General features: G+C 40.9%; 1 protein-coding gene across 3 annotated transcripts in view; it reads right to left on the bottom strand.

The window, feature by feature from the left end:
- The window catches only part of znf423 (zinc finger protein 423), a 165,129-nt gene that overhangs the window by 59,930 nt on the left and 83,371 nt on the right, over nucleotides 1-21,828 (bottom strand). For 2 of the 3 annotated variants that reach the window (XM_058750851.1, XM_058750852.1), the window contains one exon: nucleotides 17,834-17,854. The exons of the other annotated variant lie outside the window; for it this stretch is intronic. In XM_058750851.1, coding sequence (XP_058606834.1) covers nucleotides 17,834-17,854 — 21 coding nt within the window. The remainder of the gene's footprint in view (nucleotides 1-17,833; nucleotides 17,855-21,828) is intronic. 3 annotated transcript variants of the gene reach the window in all.

Raw genomic sequence — 21,828 nt, 5'->3', positions numbered from 1 at the left:
TTTGCCACTTCTTCTGTAGATAAAGCTGGATCACGAATGATTCGAGCGAACATAGACGCATTTATGTAGATTGGGGATCGGCGCATTCACTTCAAAGCAGGGGCGTAGATCACGTGGGGGACACGGACCCCCCCCACTTTTAATATCACGTAAATTCGTCCTCCATACTTTTTCGGGCAAGTGTGTTCGCATAGAGGTTTTCAAGAGCCGGTGTGAATAATTATAGATTTAAATTCAAAGAGACAGGATAGTCTGTGCATGACCTGATATTTTATTCGGACCCAGAATAACATCACGGAGCATACAGTGTATGTTTCATTCATACTCGAAGCCGGAGGGCACTCTCATGCAGAAAAGGAAATCCCTAATATGGTCAAAAGCTCCAGCTATCGCCATATGAAAACAGTTGTTTTCACAGAAAAACAGAAACGCTTGGAGACATGAAGACATTGAATGTGATTGTGACAATATATGGCTTATTTGTGTTTTTCAAGTCATCTCCAGGAAATAAATAGAGTATATGAACAATGCAGTGCTAATTGACATAGCATTTATTACAGTATAGAAACTATTCTGCCTTATTATGTGAAAAAAGTGTTTGTAGTATATAAACAAATCATTATTATTGGTTATTGTCCAGCAGTGTATCTGATTTCTAAGCCAATTAAAAGCTAGAAATTAGAGAAAAATTAAAGTTGCCTATACACTACCTGTCCAAACGTTTTAAACAGTAAGATTGTTAATGTTTTTTAAAGAATTCTCTTCTGCTCACCTTTATCTGAAATAGAAATCTTTTGCAACATTATAAATGTCTTTATCATCACTTTTGATCAATTTAAAGCAACCTTGCTAAATAAAAGTATTGATTTCTATCATTTCTTTTCCAAAAAAAAAATATTTGTAAAAAAAATATTATATATTGACTAAGCTTTTGAATGGTATAGTGTGTATAATGTTACAAAAGCATTTTATTTCAGATACATGCTGATCTATGGATCCTTCTATTCATCAAAGAATGCTGAAAAAATGTACTCAACTGTTTTAAATATTGACAATAATAATAATTTAAAAAGTTTTCTTGAGCAGCAAATCAGAATTATTTCTGAAGGATCATGTGACACTGAAGACTAATGATTCTGAAAATTCAGCTTTGATCACAGGAATAAATTACATTTTAAAATATGTTCAAATAGAAAGCAGTTGTTTTTAGTAAAAATATTTCACAATATTACTGCTTTTGCTGTATTTAGGATCAAATAAATGCAGGCTCGGTGAACAGAAGAGACTTCTTTAAAAAAACATTAAAAATCTTACTGTTCAAAAACTTTTGACTGGTAGGTTATATATATACGCACACACACACACACACACATGTATACATACATACACACACACACATGTATATGTATATATATATATATATATATATATATATATATATATATATATATATATATATATATATAAATGTTATATTATAACGTTTATATATATATATATATATATATATATATATATATATATATATATATATATATATATATATATAACATTTCTGTCCCCTCACTTCTGAAATGATAGCTACACCCCTGCTTCAAAGCGAAAGTAACGTTAATCCTCTGCCACTTCAGCAGCTCAGATGTCGGGAGTAAATGACGACTGCTACATTCATTATTACATCCTACAACAAAACACCTCAATCACTTAATCTGAGACATCTTGTCTTCCCCTGCACCTGAGCTGACACAATGGCGAACAGCAGGGCGGGTCTAAGGTAAGACAGCCTTGTCAATCAACTATCGTGGGAGGGGCCTGTACATAACTACGTCATTCTGACAGGAACCTCAGAACAGCCTGATTTGAGAAAGGGGATTTTAAAATAGGGATTTAAAAAAACCACTGGGTGGATTTTTATCATTATAGGATGGATGTGTACACACACTTCCAAAACACATTTATGTTCAAACAACTTGTAAAGTGAATTTTGCATCCAATGACCCCTTTAAACAACCCAGCACAGCTGAAACTTCTGAGCTGTGAACCACTGCAGATGCTGCTTGGATTTACTTAATGTCTAAAAATAAAAACGAGCCGTTTTGTCAGTGTTTTAACATTTCTTTGCACAAGTTAGGTCATTTTTACCATAATCTATTTATAACTCTGTGTAGTTTGGAGCCCCCTTTTTTAAATCAACAGTTATAGCACAGGTATCAGATTAATTACTGCAAGAGCGCTTTTAACATCTGCTTCAGTGTCATGTCTAGTGGGGCGAGCGTGTTCTCCGGCCTCGGCGGAGGTGTGAAGGGTGCGAGTTAAAATAAGAACAGTGGCGTCTGGGAAGGCGGCTGACTGGGAGCCACAAAGACAAGTCGAACGCTCTGTTTCCTTAGAAACACCGCCACACCATGGAAGTGCAGAGTGTGTGTGTCAATGATTGAGTGTGTGATGGTATGGGCGGGATGTTAGCGCGCTGTAAACACCGCAGGAGGCGGTTTTGTGTTTGAGAATGTGTGTGATATGCGACTAATTGCATTGTAGTAAGCATTGTCAAAGAATGTACTAGATTACCAATGCCGAGTTCTCAGGGTAGATTACAGGGGCTTGTGTATGTTTGTGCTTCGGTGGGAGTGTGTGTGCATACTAAGAAGAGATAGTGAACATAATGACCAGCTAAGACCGCAAAACAACACCTAGAACGAACTCACCACAAAGTATTGCGGTCGCCCGTCTATTTGCAAATCAGGTTCACAAAACGCAGGAATCTGATGCAGGTATTTGTGCTGCGACTGTTAAGCGAGTTTGCCCCCAAGAACGTTCTTGTAAGAGCATACTTTGCTAATGATGGAAGCACAAATGCGTCCAAACTCTTCCGAATGTCCCTAAAGGTATCTGCGGCTCCTCCACAGAGTGGGCGGGCGCGAGCCGTGGCCCCGCTCGTTCTGCCGGTCAGTGCCGCTGGTTGCGAGTGCGGTGTTGAGAGCTGCAGGTAGCTAAAGGAGAGGAGAGGAGGGAAGGCGTAGGCTTCATGCTTTATGTTTTCAGTAATTAAAACAGCATTAGGCTATTTATTTTCTCTCCCCGTGCGTAGCTGATTGGGCATGAGGGAAATGTGGGACTCGCAAAGCCGAGAAAAGAGCACAATTACACGCCATCAGCAGACAACATTAACTCACTAATAGGAACACGGCAATAAAAGTTTATTATTATGGTGTAGCGATGATTGCCTGGTTTAAGCTAACATTTATAATACTTAGCGATGATTAGGAGGCGAGGGCGGGTGAGGGGGGAAGGGTCACGAAAGATAACGGAAGATGGAGCGGGAACCTTTTCCTCCTGCTTTCTCCTCGGCGCATTTGATCAGGGAGAGAGAGGGATAAGGCTGAGGGTCTGTTCCTGAGAGGATAGCACTCATTAGCCAGCCTTCCAGACCTCCATTATCTTCTTCTTCGCTAATGTTCTCTACCACTTATTCAAGATGGCTCACCTCCACACGGATCCCACGCTATTGGCTGCCGCCATAATGAGCGAGAGATGCGGTCGGAGTGGAGTAAGTGTGTTTAAAATGAGTTTGCTCTTCGAGCGCCCTTTCCCCGGAGAGGCGACGGCAAGATGCGTAACGCCTATGGATATGTTGATCCTCTTCTTATGGAGGACCCTCATAGACCCTGCTCACCCCATAAACGCATACGTACTGCTGAGTCTAGGCAAATACTACCCAGCAGCACCTGGCATGGCAAGCGATTAATGTATGCAAAGCTACTTAAAAAGAGAAGTGGGGCTGCTGGAGGAAAACTAAAAATAAGATGATGAGAAAAGCATAAGAAAGAGAGGGAAAGATTTGTGTCAATGAAGAGGAGAAAGGGACAGGCCGAGAACACAGGGAAAGAGGTGAGTGCATTGTATGAGCTATGGGGAGCTAAGTGTGGTGGGCTCTGTTGCAAAACCTAGTGAACTGCCTTGTTGTCTTGGAAAGCATCTGCCTATTTAGACAACTGAAATGTAACCTCATAAGTGACTGGAAATGCTATACATACGCAACAACAATAGTTTACTGCTAGCAAACCGCTAAGCTAAAAATGTAATACTCAAACATATCCATCCATCCATCTATTAAAAGTTTCAGACATTCTGGACCAAAACTTTAAAAAATTGCTATAGGACTTTTTAAAATGCCAACTCTTTCAAATGATTCTTTTTACCTACATTCAAAAATTAAAAATAAATATCGAATACTTAATTTAAATTGCTATTCAATATCCTTTTTGCACAGATTTAAATTCGGGAACAGAATTGGGATTTTAAAAAGCTTTCTTAATTCAATTCTGAAATATTATTTGAGCTTAAACAGCCCATTTTAAATGTATTATAATTCATCCTTTTTTAAATGTATTTTTTTTTCAACACTTTTCAGTGTTGAATGTTTATTTAGATTCAATATTTCTCTCATTTCTCCTTCATCTTGCTTTTTTTTTTTTTTTAACTAAAGTTGTCGCAGCACATTCTGGGATTACTTTCTCTGCGAATGCAATGTTGCCTTAGAATTTAGCCAAAATTATGTATCTTAGGAGGCAGCATAATTACGCTGCCTACATTTTGGAACAGACTTCATGGCTATAATGCTTTAAAATGCTGCCTACGGAGGCAGCTCACTAGGTTTTGGAACGAAGCAGTAGAGTATGAGAGAGATAGGGCGGCTTTTCCTTCTTTGCTATTCTCTCCACGTCAGGGGGATAAATTATTCAGAGCCCAGGGAGACTCTGGCCTCATCGTGTAATGAGAAGGACACGCATTGATACCAAATATTGCTGTTGGGAAACTATTGATTGGAGAGCTATTTGTCCAGAGTTTGGTCTGGAAGCGAAAGCTGTCAGCGGCTTTTAATATGACTGACACTTACGTAGAAGCCTAACTCACAGTTTGCCCTCCTCCCTCCCCATCTATCCATCCATTCCTCCCTCTTCATCCATCTCTACCATTCCCTCATGTCCCTCCAGTATAAAGGGGATTTACTGACAGAGGAAGGAGGGGGCTGAGGTGTGAGCGAGACAAAATGTGCACAGTATGGAGAGCAAGAAACACTGTCAATAAGGTGCCAGCAGCACAATTAACGCCTGCAGGAAATGCAGCTAGTCAGCACAGTGTTTACCCTCTGACCTCTGACCCCACATTCAAAGGTCATCAAAGAGTGAAAACATGCCTGTCTTGTTCCCAACACTGAGATCTAGTTCAAAATGGTTAGTCTGGTGCATAAAAGTGAGGAGAGAGTATCAAGTAGCTTTCATGCTTAACTTCCCCTCTGTCCTTGGGCGAACACTGGAGTGTAACTGCGCTAGAAGATCTGGCCCAGGAGGGGAGAGGATGCTTGCTTTGGCCTGGAACTGAGAAGTTCTGGCTTTCCTTTGGGGTGGAGGGTACGCAGAGGAGGCTTGTGGTTCCTCCAAGGTGGTCTGATGTCCCTGCCGAGTTTCAAATGGAAAATCTGAAGCTCTCTTCCTCACACGGATGTCTCAGTGTTCGCATGAAACTATTCTGGCTGACATGAGGGCAAAACATGAGTAAATGCATAAAAAGAACACAATGCAATGCCAAATTGTGCACAAATGTGTTTAAAGTGACTTAAAAAGTGATTTCTCTTCTCTTTAAGAAGTACAGAAAAGGAATATACATGTCTTTCCAAGTTTTGGAGTTCTATGGGAGAGCAGCATGTAGTAGCGGCAAGGTGATGCAATAGCCAGCCCCACATCACATGCACTGGCATGCGTGGAGCGCTAACGGCCGTCTACGACAGCGCGGTCGGTGGCCTGAGAGAACAGCGGACAGTAATAACCCTCCTCTTTCCCTCTTTCACACACACACAGACCTACAATTACAACATCAATGTGTGGCAGAGATGAAAAGAACCCAAAACATCATTACAATTAGAGTCTCCAGACTCTTCAGAGAGCAGAGAGAAAAGGAGAGGAGGTGAAAGAGACATAAGAAGAGAAATGAGAGAGAAAAGAGAGACTTAATGAGAGGGAAAAAACCCTACAACAACAAATCCTCTGATTCTAAGCTAGCATTTTCAGATACCTTCGGCTCAATACTCAAATCAGGTCATTACAGTCTTAGTCTGGTTCACGTCGCAGCTTATTCTGGCCAATAACCGTACTCTCAGTGTGTCTGCCTGACATGTAAGATGACTACAGTTTCTCTTTATCTCAAATAGATTAAACAACAATAACAGATCAGGTATAATATATATTTATATACAGTTATAGAACTACCGTTTAGGGTCGGTTTTTGAAAGAAGACTCTTATGCTCACCAAGGCTGCATTTATTTGCTCAAGAAAAGAAAAGAAAAAAATATATATTGTGAAATATTATTAAAAAGTTTAAAAAACTTTTTTTTCTATATTAATATATTTTAAAATGCAATTTATTTCTGGGATGGCAAAGCTGAATTTTCAGCTGCCATTACTCCAGTCTTCAGTGTCACACGAACCTTCAGAAAGCATTCTAATATGCTGATTTGGTGCTCATGAATCTCTTATTATCAAAGTTGCAAAATCATGATGCATTTTTAAGGAGTATTTGAAGGCTAAAAAAACAACAGAATTTATTTGATATAGAAATCTTTTGTAACAATGAAAAAGTATTTTAATCAATGCACCCATGCTGACGAAAAGTATTCATTTCTATCCAAAAAGAGAAATAAATATACACTGTCCATGTGAATGGTTGTACAAAACACGAAATAACATTTCTTTTTTTTGTAAAATAATAATAATAATAGTAATTACAAAGTAATTTTGTACTTAAGTTTCCAAACACACTGGTAAAAACCTGACTTGGAAGTTACATTACAAGTCAGGCAATTTGATTCAAGCAACACAGAAGTGCACTGTGGATGGTCCATGGACAAAGCAGAGATTCGACTAAAATGAGAAAGGCAGGGGAGATTTAGTCTTAAAATGGTGCAAAAACTAAAAGAAGAAATCAAACTAAATGTTGTGATACTTCCTGAAAGCTCCTCAAAACTACCTGAACATAAATTTAAACCTATGTTTCATGGCTTTACTGACTTTATATTCACACACTGACATATGTGCTTGCTATTCACACTTTAGCCTACAAGTAAACTCTCACACAAGACAAGTAAGTCTCAGAGAGATGCGCACACGGACAGGCGCCTTTAGAAGAGGCCAATGTCTCATTATGAACATGCATTTGAAGTGCGCGTTTCTTTGACAGTATATAAGTGTGTGTCATTGCGGCATGTGTGTGTTGTAAGTGGGGGAATCTAGGCCCTGTTAAACCCGGCCTTCCTCAGGGACTGCTCAGCTGGTGGAGGGGGCTGGGGGGGTTGGCACAGGGGTCTGTAGCTCTAAGAAGTCAAATTACCTCTGAGCCCGACTCATCAGCTCCTTGCACACCCACACGCCACACACTCATTAATGGCGTACTCACCAGAATATTAGCACAGACAGGACTCGCAAACATGCACGCGAACGGCACCAAAGTAACACTCGCGCTGCAAGCCATGGACATAAAACTCTCGGAGCAACTATCCATGCTTCGCTACACACTCGCGCGCATACACAACACGCAAACACACAAAGGGACGCGTGCAAATATCTTCAAATAAACGTAACACATTCTCTCGCACACACACATACATACACACACAGGGGCATTCTTGCGGGTCTCTAATGAAGCCCCAGTTGTGACGGCATGGAGGCGTCTGAGGCTCCGGCGGGATAATTATGCCGCTCCCTCGCAGCTGAGTTTGGCAGATGTAGGGGAGGGGTGCGAGCGGCGCCGAGCACGGAATAACGAGCGCGGGGGAGCGGAGGTGGGATTCGGCACGGACCCCGCCATCCGCCATTAGCAGCTTGGCACCGTCACAAATGAGTGTTTTTCACCAGAGCACCGGGAAGGGCTGCGAAATTCCAACAAATTCTAAGCTCGCACTCTGTCGCAACACCCAGAGACGGCGAGAGAGAGATCGAGAGAGAGAGAGAGAGAGAAACACAAACAAAAGCAGGGTGGAAACAGAGGAAGATGGGAAGGGAGGGGGGGAAGGTTCACGCCGCCATGACCGGATTTGTCACCTCTCTCAGCGCAGGGAGCGCAGAGCGTGGCACCCTGGGAAATTACCAAATCAGAATGCATTGATTTTCTTCAGGGAGGAGGCAAAAACATTCCTGAAAAACTGACATGGTTGAGAATTAAGAAGGAGATTGTATCAGACCTTTGTATTATTGAGAGCAGAGAGTGGTAGACTTTTGTTTTGCGAGGATGCTGAATAAAAGCGCTCTATTGTATGCCTCTGGTACGGAGGGACCATGTGCGAGTCGGGCCGACTATTACATCCTCCTCCTCTCTCTCTCGTACCTCCTCGACTTCCATTTGTCTCTCTTTGTCCTCTTGTACTGTAATTACCATAGTGTCGCCAAGGTAGGACCGCGAGCTTCACTCCAAAGAATAACTTAAAGTAATTGTATAACTGTGCGTGTATGTGTGCGACGGAGCTATCATAAGTGTGAAGAAGTCCCACAGCAGTGGACGGAAAATAATCTCCAAATGTTGTGCTTTCTGCCAGCTTTCTCTCCCACACATTCCAAGTCCTGAACAGTCCTTTTCCCAGGTTTGGTCAGCTGAGTCATCCGCCGCAGGGAGGTTGACCTTGCAGGCCAGTGTCACAGGAAACCAAGCCACAGTGATCGCTGCCTTGACTGCGACTTCACCCGGTATCTGACGATACGCGGCGTCTGCTACAGCTGTAGCGTTTAACACTCGCCGTTTCTGTCACTAGCGACAGAACAGCTGTTTTTGTTTCACAGCTCTTTTAGTAGACACAAACTCAAAAACCTGTTTCAAAACCTAGTGAGCTGCCTCGATGCCTAACTTTCCAAAAGAGAAACCTAACCATCATGGAATGTGAAGATTCTTTCCTAAAATCAGTAAAAACAATTGTGTGTGTGTGTGTGGGGGGTTAAACACTGTACACTGGCATCAACATATTCCAAAGCGTTACGCTAAGCCACTAGACAATAAACATGATACACAGCACACCATTTCTATCTATACTTTTCGGTACTGAATGAAATGTAAATATTTAAAAGTCAATGTTTCTCTTGGCTCATCCACCATCTTTGATTAATTTTTTCCACTGAGCTTATCGGAATGCGTTATGGTATTGCATTCTCCACAAAGGATTCAAATAGCCTTAGAATTAGGCCATAAATGATGAATAGCTTTTAGGAGTCTTCAATGTTGGGAACGTGCCTTACTAGGTTTTGAAACAGACCAAATAGTTTGTGTCACTCGTTCATTCATTCTACTCAGTCCGTCTTCCTCTCTCTGATGGTAAATGATCAATTTCAAGGTGACCCTGGCTGAATTACGGTGAGTGTTTTGTGCGTGCGGGCGGGCGGGCGGCTGCAGCCTGGACCCAGTAATTAACACCAGCGCCTAATGAAGTCCAGCTGCTCACCGCGCAGACTGAGAGGCTGCCAAAAACCAGGAGAGCCCCTGTCAGCCAGCCTCATCCTCCTCGCTCGCTCTCACTCACTTCCGAAGGTCAACCTCCCTCATCAGCACCCGGTCAGTTCATCTCTCTCTCTCTTTCTCCCTCCCTCTGTATCTATTCCTCCCGCAACATCTCTGTACCGAGTAGGGAGGGAAAAGCACTGATCATGCATTCCTCTCATCTCATCCCTTGTTCCTTGCCAAATCTCCCCCATTTCCCCTCTGTCCCACGGATCCCTCCCCATTTCACCCGCCCGTCACATCCCTCGTTTTTTTATGATACCCAATAATCTTCTACCCTCACTCATTCTCTTAATCTCTTCATACGTTTTCCATCTGAAATTGTTCAACAAATTCAAGGTGAAATATCTGAATATGTTGGCGATGCTGAATAACCAGTGAGGACACAGCATGATAAAACTGAGCCAATCACAGAGTTCCTTCTACATCCCAAAACTTCTAGATTACTTATAAAAAAAAATAAAAAATAATAATAAATAAAGAGTTTTCTTTTAAATAAAAGAGTTTATTTTTTTTTTTTTAAGCCCACCGAGAGAAAAGCACAAGTTTAAACTAGGGATGGACAATATTATAATTTAGGCATCAGAGCCTTACTATTTATAGTAAGAAAAAAAATAGTTTTTAATTTTGAGGTTTGCTAAATATTATAAATCAACTGCTATTAAATGTTTACCGTTTTTACTGATTAGCAAGATTACCTTCAAGTGAGCATTAAATGATGGCAAATGTAATCTAAATGTAAAATAGTAGAAATAAACATACACTAAAATAAAAAAATAAATAAAATATATTTTATATAATATCACAGAGGCTACGTTCACACTGTCAGTTTTTGGAATTGACAACCGCATTTACTTTACAGGTGTGAGTCTGGAAATGTCTCGTTCACACAGCAGCTTACAGTTGTATTTAGAATACTGTCTGTATGAACATGCAACGGGAGTCAAGCCCGTATTCCTTACCAGTAACCATAGCGACAGTGACCAAAGTAAAATCAAAGATGGCGACGTCCATAAAACTGAAAGTTTTCACGACAAGACACGACAAGAGTCCAATCAAGCCACGAGCTCTTCGTCAAATCTTCATTAACTGACAGCAGCTTTTAAATTTGGGTGGAGAGCGGAGCATTTGAATCGTGTGCAGAACACAAAACTGATGGGAGCGGATCCTTTGGAAAACTGACTGGATCTAAAACTTTCAGATGACACGCAGCTCATTTCTCCGTCACTGTAAGTTACCGAAAACACATGAAAACACACTGTAGATGCTCGTTTGTGCAGCAGAGCGGCTCTCTGTCGTGCTGTGTGACGTGACGGACAACTAGTAGTCCAGTCCTGTTCTGTTCACACAGCGCATGTTTTCCAAGAATGCTGTTTTGAGTCCTGAAAATTTACAGGTGTGAGTTCGGTAACAGAATGCGGTTATCACACCCGTAAATAACCGAACTGTGTGTGAACGTAACCGTATTAAGGACTCAAATACAGGAGTGACAACCATATTCTGCTGCTGTGTGAATGTGGCCATATATAATACATGCATTGCATAATGTAATATACTTTTTAATCTCTAATATCTGATATGGTAACAATAATTGTGCGTCCTAAGTTCAAACTTTTAAAATGTAATAGAACAACTTTCCTCAATAAATCACATGATTTGAGGTAACAGTCTGTATTCAAAACAAGCTGGGAAAAGTTGCAAGTTCAAGTTTAAAACTTCTGAACAATATACCACTAGTTAATGAAATGAATGCTCTAAACAATCCAGATGTAACTCAAAGCGAGAAACATAAACACAGAATGCCTCTGAACGCAGAGTTATACATACAACAAAACAAGGAGACAGACAAACAGCAGAGGCATGTTAGAGGCATACCCACAGGGTAAAAGTGAAGATTTAGAGAGAATCCTTAAAAGAAACCTAACAGGGGATAGGCCTATCTTAGATCTACCGTGTCCCACAACTTCTGTTTTTTTTATCTACAAGTCACACCTCTGAATTCCCTTCTGTATTCATCCTTCCTGCCTTCTATCTCCTCTCCCACTCTGACTCCTATTCCGGATCAAAGCCAGGATTCCTGTCATACAGGCACCTCTCACCGCTCCTCAGAGAGCGGCCTTTGAAGAGTCCGACCCCAGGTGGCCCCTTCTCCCACACACGGGCTTGAGCGCACGCACATACACTGAGGGGCCTCCACCCGTCTCTCTGGGACCTCCGCCCCCGCCCTTCCATCGAGAGTGTGCCTTCCCCTGATTCCTGCGCATCTCACATAGAGCACTGATGAGCTGTGACATCCGCTTATTCCTTCCTCCCACACACACACACACACACACACACACACACACAGTATATACTCACACACTGAGCTGATGTGCAGAGGCAAGATCACACCAGACAGCAGATGTTAATTATCAGGCAGTATTTAGGGGGCTTTATTTGCAGAGGTTACCTGGCACCGCTGTATCACCTGCACCGCTCTGCTTTTCTGACGACAACTAAAGTGAACTTGGGTTCTTACAAAATCTATACCTTGTCCCCACCTTTTCTTCTGCTAAATCGCACACTCCTTGACCCCTGCACACCTTGACTGACCTCCTTAAAGTGACAGTTCAACTAAAAATGAGACATATTCATTCTTAAATGAATTACTCACCCTCTTGGTGTTCCAAAACTGTCTGACTTTCTTTGTCTAGCCGCTTTTCCTTGCGATAACTATGAATGGGGACTTTAAAGCTTCAAAAAGGATGATCAAAATGGTCCAAATGGCTCATGCTCCACATTTCAAGCCTTCTGAAGACATATGATAAGCTTTTTAAGAGGGAAAGACCAACATTTAAGTTAAGTAGAACCAAAAAAGTCTGATTCATGAATGAATCATTCACTGTATCAAGTAATTCATTGAAAAGATCCAACACAAAAGAATGATTCATTCACAAATTGGACATTACTAGTTCTTTTAGGAATTCTCGTGAGGAAATCTAACAATAATGGCATAGATCCATTCTGTTCCTCACACAAAGTTATCACAAGGCTTCAGAAGACTTGGAATATATAGTGACTGAATCATATGGAACACTTTTATAACACTTTTATTGTGTCCGTTTTGAAAGTTTAAAGATTCAGTCTATTCATTGTAACTGCTTAGAAAGAACATGGAGAAAGAATATTTATAAATAAATACCTACAGAATCTTTATCTTTGGGTGAACTAACCTTTTAATACTCCACTCTTATCACATTTCCTCCCCCTCATCACGCATCCATTGTGTAACGTCATGTGCACGTAAGTCCTCATCGCCAGCTACGACAGATGCCACACTGTCACTCGAGAAAATAAATTCAGAATACTTAACAAATTAAGTGAGGAGCAAATTGCGGCTGGCCCTCTTTCATTATGCACAGATAGGCAGGCAGCTTGTTTGTCTTTTTAACAATTACCGCACGGCACGGAGAAGGGAGGGTTGGGAGGCTGACAAGCTCCTGATATCGCCGCTCCTTCCCCTCCACGGCAGCTGGCTGAGACACACCTGGACGGATCTGGGACGGCGGGGAGGGAAAGGGGGGAAACGGGGAAGCTGCACCTCTACCAGATTTACCTGAGAAAGATGTTCACACATGCTGCTAACATACCAGCATGTCAAAGATTCATTCGAATCTAGTGCTTCCGGTGTCAGAGATTGCGGTATCAGTAAACCCGATCAACTATAGACACGTTCCTCCGCAGTATTTTCTCTAAGCACACCTGCAACCCCTACCCATGCGATTTCGCCACGTCGCCCGCAAGTGTACCTCATTTTCCATTCTGTTCCCACACCTTTTGGAGGAGGCTCCCCCTGAGCAGTTCTCTTATAGATCTCCAAACAGCTTGTAATTACCTTTAATAAACAGCATAAGAAGCAAATCAAGCGCAAACGTGGCAAAATGAGCTCTCAGGGGGATCAGACATCAGTCAGCCTTGCAAACAAACATTTCGGCAAAACATTACTGCCTCACTCCCTTTTCAACATGACATTCTCTGTGGGGGCTATTCAAAGGAGGAAAGAAGTAAGAAAGAGACAGACAGTAAAGGAATGAAATCGGTGGTATTTGGTCATGGAGAAAGTTAGGGGTCATGTGCTACCACAGCATGTTTGAACTTGAATGTGAATTCATACATATATCTACATACAGTACAGTAAAAATGCATGATATATAAGTATCATACTAGTTATTTATTTTGTCTTTAAATTAACATAACACTATCAATAACACTACGAATTACATATTTAACACATAAATTACTCGTAACACTGTCGAATGCAACCTTTTAAAAACACTCACAAATAAATATTTGCCATTTAAAACAACCGATTATAATTTTTCGTGTTTTATAGTGAATGTTTTTTATAGAAAAAAATTTATAGAATATAATAACATCAGCTATATATTGGTTATCAGTCAATCAATGAAAATAATAATTGGGTTATTGAACAGAATTTTTACATTCCTTGTATATTCTGAATACACTTCCGTTTAAAGGTGCCATAGAATGCATTGATACAATATTTTAAATTGTTCTCTGATATCTACATAGAAGGTATGTGGCTTAGGTAAGGGCAAAAATTCTCCAGAAACCATTTTACATGTCCATTTACAACCCTAGGATTTCTCCCTAGAATGAAACGGTCTGTTATTGGCTTATCTGGAAGGGTCATGAATAATAATGTTGAGCTCTACTCTGATTGGCTGTTTCACAGCGCAGCTCATTTCAGTAGCTTCCAGGAAGGAAACACAGGGAAAATATTTTTCTATATATAAAAATACTTTCTCGCGCAGTTATATCATTGGGTATTTATACTGTAAATAAAATGCGGGCATCAGGGAGCCGCTAATAATATGCTGGGCATTGAAACTGCTTTCAAATGCACGATTGCTTTTTAGTTTCACTTTCACTTTGGAGATTCGCGATTGCACGAACTCTGTTTATACTATGGAGCAGCAGTACTTACCACACATTTTACAAGATCAGATGCTTGTCAGTGGTGCTCAGGATCTGTAAATCATTCGCCATCATCCTCAGTCATCTCTCCTTACTCTGTTTGTGGTAAGTGAAATCTTATGTAATTTAACAGGCTACCGCTAGCAAGGAGCTAACCATGTCCCTTTAGTGCTCGCGTTATTTTATTAGAACACGTTTTTTGCTTTCCGTGCCTTTCTGAATACAGACACCAACCCATCCCTGCACATCACATCCCCTGCACAGCCTGGAACATAACATTTATTTCCATGATCTGCCATTTTTGCTGTTGTTCTCGCTTGTTTCTTCACAATACCTGCAGAACTTCTGATGGTTCGGCTGGCGTCTGGCATAGAACATGGGCTGGTATACGTTATGCAAATGTTGGGGGCATAACTATTAGTGATCCCGACTGTTACGTCACAGTCGGTGTTATGTTCTGATTCGCCTATTTTTCAGTGGTCTTTTATTCACGAGATTTATATAAGGAGGAGGAAACAATGGTGTTTGAGGCTCACGGTATGTCATTTCCATGTACAGTTTTCCATTCTACTAATAAGCACAACTGTTAACAATAAAAATGGTTCTTGAGAACCAAAGTAGCATTTTAGAATGATTATTATTTTAATTATTTATTTATTTATTGTGATTCTGAAGACTGGAGTAACGGCTGTTGAAATATAGCTTCGCCATCACAGGAAAAAAAATACACAAAATATACTTATTTTGAATTGCAATAATATTTCACAATTTAGATGTTTATTACTGCATTTTTAATCAAATAAAAGCAGCCTTGGTAAGCACAAAACACTATACGCACCAAAAACATTAAAAAATCTTACCGACCCCAAACTTTTGAACAGTAGTGTATGGTTATGCTATAATAAGTAATAAGTAAAGCATGATATAGTTTGAAGCACACCAAATTAATAAATAAAACATAAATATTGAATGAGACAGTGCACAGATACTATACATATAGTACAGCTATTTAGTTTAGCAGTCATTACACAAAAATATTTGAGTGCAGAATGACCAATCAGAATCAAGTATTCGGAACACCTGGATAGTAAAACTCAAACATATGCAGATGTGCATGTGTTTAACCGTGCACGTGTGTTGCACTGATTTGGTCAAGCTCAACTCCCTCAATCTTTCTCTCTCCCTCTCTCTATTCACCTCTAGCAGCGCACCCTCCATCATCCCCCTCAAACGTTGCCCGGCTCCTATGAGGTTCCGCCTGACTAGCTCCAGGTGGTCTATGATGTGCATGAGGGGCTGTCATCTGTTCCCATGCTCACGTACTTGCCACATGGGCTGCAGTAGAGAGCGCCACACCATTAACAAGCCATAAAAACCAACCCAACCCTTTTAAAACATCAGAACACTGAGGAATAACTGCTCTCACCAAAGCCACTCAACCTAACATCGGCTCGGTGTGCACAATAGAGACATCAGGGGCTGGATAACAGGGAGTGACATGCAATGTGAAGGAATGATGATTTCTTTTGCTCTCATGACTACAGAATGGAGGGGGCTGGAGTATGGCTACACACACGCACACACAGTGTGGCCCTAGGCTAGACACTGGCTTGCTCGCGTACAGGCGCTCAGTGAAGTGAACCCTCATCCACATTATCTACATCCATTGACTCCTAAAGCTTCTTGTGTGCTGCCTCATTAAGTCTGCGCTGACACAGAGAGACCGCGCCAGGTCTCCTTTAGTAGCCAGCCTCCGTGCATGTGTCTGTGTATTTGTGTAAGTGTGTGTGTGTGTGTCTCTCTACAGCATGAGCTGGGCATCACCTCCAGCAAAATAAAAAGCATGCACTGCTCTGTGGCATCACTTTCAGTTAAAAAAATAAGCACCGGTCATCTTTATCACAACGAGACAACAATTGCTCCCACAATCCTTCACTCTAATCTGACTTGCGTGACTGTTTGTGTACATGAAAACAGATTTTCGACAAATAATAGCTGTGATGTGACAAGACAGAGATTCAAATATGGAAAAGTGCACCCACAGTTGAGACAAGAAGACTATTATGACATCACAGAGAACACCCTGGGGTCAAACGGCAAGCATCTATGTGGCGTTGCCTTGACAACACACGTGCGACTCGTGCTCCAGGCATCAGAATCACTGGGATGAATAACTAAGAATCAACGGTGACATTAGCGATGCTCTCTGGAGAGCAGCCTCATTCAGGTGTATGTGCGTTCATGCCCCTGGCCCAGCCCCATGCACAAATAACCACTATGACAAAGTGTGTGTGGGTGTATGTGTGTGTTTGTGTGTAAACTGGCAGAACGAATGGGGTATGGAAACCAAATGACATGATAATATAAGCAAAAGCACCCTTTTAAGTTCCTTTTTACATCATATTCTACAACTGAAATGAGAGTCTCATGAACTGTTTATTCTAAAATAAATGTCTTTTAAATTTCAAGTAAGTTTCTGAATTTGAAACAAGAAATAGAATTACATTTTAAATTTGAATGTATAGAAGAATTGAAATAAACAGAATTTAAATTCTACAAAATGTATTCAAAGAATGAATTTTATGAAACTAGAGAAACACTTTGAAAGTTGTGAAAAAATTTACTAGATAGATAGATAGATAGATAGATAGATAGATAGATAGATAGATAGATAGATAGATAGATAGATAGATAGATAGATAGATAGATAGATAGATAGATAGATAGATAGATAGATAGATAGATAGATAGATAGATAGATAGATTCATTTACTCTAACAAAGCTCCAAAAACATTTTGTTTTGGCTCACTGAATACACCACAACCACCCACATTTATATGGAAACAACTCCTATTCTGTGTTAACATGGAGGAAGTAGGAACTAAACCACCATGACAAGAAAAAACTATTACTCCACTTGATATAAAACGAACAAAAACGCAAGATGTGAGGAAAGTCCACAACACATTATTATTTTAATCCTGTCACAACGTAAATCCGGCTTTGCCAAGACTGTTGCTGAAGGGTGGAGGCTCCTGAGTAAAAGCCATTTCTCATTTCACATGCTGCAAAAACGGTCTGTTTAATTCTGAGGGTATGGAAAATGAGCATGAAAACTAAATTATGGGGACCTGAGGGAAAATAAATGAGTGACAAATGAAAAAAGTATGGCATGACCCCTTTATGTGACCAATCATGCACTGTTCTGTACTATAGCCCCGGTCCTTCTACTCAAGCAGTGAGAGATGTATGTGTGCTTGAGGGGGGTCATTCATTCAGGTAATCTAGCTAAGAATGGAGAGAGATAAGGGGGAACAAACCTTGCAGCTGGGCGGGCTCTCCTATGGGCCGTCCGACAGGCAGGGAGGGTGGAAAGAGAAGGCAGGGTGACAGTTAGTCAGCAGCTCTATGATCACATGAGGGTTAGATGGTGGAGGAGGGGTCAGACATGGGGGTCATGGCTCACTCATGGAGACTGTATGGAGGGAGACTGGGCTGCCATGGTTTTCCATGTCTTAAATTGTCAAAATACACTAGAACTAGAAAAATAACCATTGTTATGGTGTGAGTTCCTTCTAAAATGATACTTTTGTCATCATTTACTCACCCTCTTGCCATTCCAAATAAATCATACGAACCACTTTAATTATATTTTTGTCATTTTAGCTTAAAAACACCCATACCCACTTTTATTACTAGAAAAAGACCACAAATTACTCCTAAACTTCTGGTTTTATGTTCCACAGATGAAAAAAAAAAAAAACATCATACATGTTTGGACGAATATTAGGATGATTAAATGATGCCAACATTTGATAAACTATTATTTTAGAATACATTATCCTACCATGCTTCCAGAATGTTTGTCACATACAAATGAACAAACTTAAAGGGATAGTTCACCCAAAAATGAACTCACCCTCGTATCCAAACCTGTATGACGTTCTTTTATCTGCAGAATGCAAAAGAATATTTTGAAGAATTGTTCAACTGTTTTTGACCATATAATTGAAAGGCAATTGGGTCTAAAACAACACTGGACCCCATTGACTTTCACTGTATAGACAAAAAAAAAAAAAACAGGTTTGAAAAAAGCATCAGTAAATGAGGACAGAATTTTTATTTTTGCATGAACTAGTCCCTCCCAAAAATTACAATTGTGTCATCATTCATGTCGTTCCAAACCTGTATGCATCTTGTGCAGAAGACAGGAGAAGATATTTTGAAGAATGCTGATAACCGAGTTTTGGTTCCAATTTTTTTGTCCATACAATGGAAGTCAATGGAAACCGCAACTGTTGAGTTACCAACATTCTTCCAAGTAGCTTTCGTGTTCCACAGAAGAAAGGAATTCATACAGTACAAGTTTGTAACGACATGACAAAACGGACCTTTTGTGTGGACTATCCCTTTAACAACTTGTCCTCTAACGTTCAATCCTGAACCTTTCACAGATCACAGCGGTGCGATACAAGAGACCCTGTAAAAGTGAAACGGGGAGAGAGAGAGAGAAATGATACAGCTGAGACGAGTGAGGGAGAATCAGCGTTGGACGGAGGGGGGTGAAGAGGCTGACTACAGCTCAATCCACTAATAAAGGCAGATGAAAGGGAGGTTAAACACAATATGCTAATTGAAATGTGTTGGCTGATTAAGGGCGATTGAGAGGAGAGTGGACGTGCTGTGAGTTCTGTACGCCGGTGATTAGTGCAACATTAGTGTCTGCATGCTTTTCCTTGCGACGTGCCCAAATGGACGGATGGAGATAGAGGTGTGGGGGGGAGGAAGTGGATGGAGAGGTGAAATGAGTAAAGCCTCCTTCTGCTCGCCTCTCCTACTGTTCCTATACTCTCACCCAACATGAAAAGCAAAGAAAAATACAGGAAACTTGTCAAACCCCAAGGACTGCATTGAGGCCTGAAAAACAATCCAGGCTATGTGCGTCTAGCAAAGCACAAACATTATAAAACATCACACCTTATCACAAGAAGTGTCAAGAACGTGTCAAGGTGGAAGTGTGGAATACTAGGCCAAGTTCCTCACTGTATTGTTTGAGAGACCTTGTGTTTTGTGTCTGCTTGTTTGCTACTCAAGCTTATTTTCCCTCTCGTCTTGCTTATCTGTCAGTCTGTCTGTATTTTTATTACTATGATTTTTCGGTGCACAATCTTTTGTGTGAAGGTCTCTCAGGAGCACTGGGGATTTTTTTTTCTGCAGGCTTTATTGTTTTCCGCTGCGCAGTTGTAGACCCACGGGGTGCCCCCTGCAGGTGTGAGAGTGTGTATGTACGTATACGTGTGCGTGATTTCTAGCGTTCACTCTCAAGAGTGCACGCTTGCGTCGGCTCTCCCCCCACCAGCAGGGCGCGCCGCTGCGCAGAGGTGATCATCAAGGGGTGCTGTGCTAAATGAAGACTAAAATTAAAAGCAGTGCACTGAGATGTCTGTGACCATGCGGGCACATCCCCGTGAGGGTGGCCCGACAGTGGGACACGACATCTTTTTGCCCCCAAACTAACAGCCTGGCTCAGAGGGGTTCTGTTATATTAATATGAATATAAACTCACTGAGCTGGATCGAGCTTCCCTTCTCATTTTCATCTGCACCCCTGTCATTACAGGAACAAATCAAAATGGCGTCTTTTATGTGCTTGTACTGCCAAAGTGTAATTTTCAATCTTTTTTGCTTTATTAGATAGATGCTGAGGAACTTTTATGATGCACACCTGCATAATACATGCTGTATTCTGATCCATAATGGAGTGAAATAAAGGGATAGTTCATCCAACAATGTTTACAATTAAAAATGTTTTGAAATTATTTTTGGTAAAGAGAATGTAATATTCTAGAAATAGATTTATTGTGTGTGTGTGTGTGTGTGTGTGTGTGCGCGCGCGCATTTTTGTGACAAATGAGGACATAAATGTATAATGACAAGGGTATGACATAGGTATTACAAGGAGAAGGTGACTTTTCAGGACATTACCCCATGTCCCCACTTTTCAAAACGCTTATAAATCACAGAATGGAGTGCATGGAAAATATGAAATAGCACAAAGTTTCCTGTAAGGGGTAGGGTTAGGTGTAGGGTTGGTGTAGGGCAATAGCGCACACAGTTTGTACAGTATAAAAACCATTACGCCTATGGGTTGTCCCCACTTTTCACAAAAACAAACGTGTGTGTGTGTGTGTATAATTTAAAAACACTAAAAGTGAATTAAATTATACGTTTTATTTTCAGCATTTTTAAGCAATCTTCCTTTTTTAATCTTTAAACTTAAATCTATTTTGACAAACCGAAAGCAATATTATTATATTTACGAAATGAACATCCTTAAAACCTTACTGTGGAGCCATGTAAACTCTTATTGGGTGAAAAGGCAAAGGCTGTGTAACATCTGTAACAAATACTGTATAGGTGGCAAAAAATGGCAAAAAAATGGCCTAAAAGTAAATAATGCCAGTTTTTATGTTTGAGTAAACTGGGTGAAATATAACATCAGAGCACATCATGTATTCTATTTATCAGCCTGTTTAGGTTCCCTCTATAACGGTCTCTTTGCATTCCATCAGCAGTCACACAAATAAACACCACAACCCACCACAATTCTCAGCTCTACTCCTTCAGTCCAGTCTGTGTCATGGCTGAGACAGGTCTTGGTGTGGGGCAGTGAAATGTGTAGTGCAGTATCTGTCTCCTCACAGGGGAAATGAGAGGTTTTACACCGGCTCTCACATTATGGAGTATGTGTTTCCGGATGGGGTAGTAGTGTGCAGTAGAAAGTCTCCATTTCAGAAAAGCTTATTTATTTTCAGAATAAAAAAAAAAAAATGAATCAAGTTCAAACAGACCAATGGGATGCGTCCGCTGTGCAGGTTGACAGAGCCTTGAGCCTATGAGAGAAGAACCTGAACAGAAGCTGAACAGACGATCACTGCAACATGAAACTAATGATAATGCAGTATAAAAACCACACAGTAAATAAAAGTCTGCATGACCCGGTGCAGTCTGGAGCCGTCGGTTGTTTGATGAAATCAGGGCAGCGCTAATGAAATTCATTTTTCCCGTACACGCGGATTGCCGCCTCCGTGCTAAGGAAAATCGTTACGCGGTCTCTCCGCACAGAGACAAACGTCTACATTAAATAATCACACGGCTTCAATCAACAGGCAGGGAAAAATAAACCCACATTCCTCCAGGCTCACCGCCTCCTGGAGAACGGAGCTCTGATCGCATTCGCCTGCCTCACCAGTCGGATTAATTAAAACACTAGGCTTTTTCCACCCCTCCCATCTCAGTGTAATCAAGCTCTTTTG

The sequence above is a fragment of the Onychostoma macrolepis genome, chromosome 18, assembly GCF_012432095.1.
Source record: "Onychostoma macrolepis isolate SWU-2019 chromosome 18, ASM1243209v1, whole genome shotgun sequence".
Lineage (NCBI taxonomy): Eukaryota > Metazoa > Chordata > Actinopteri > Cypriniformes > Cyprinidae > Onychostoma > Onychostoma macrolepis.
The sequence above is the reverse complement of the archived record's forward strand: the minus strand, read 5'-3'. Positions and strand labels throughout refer to the sequence as shown.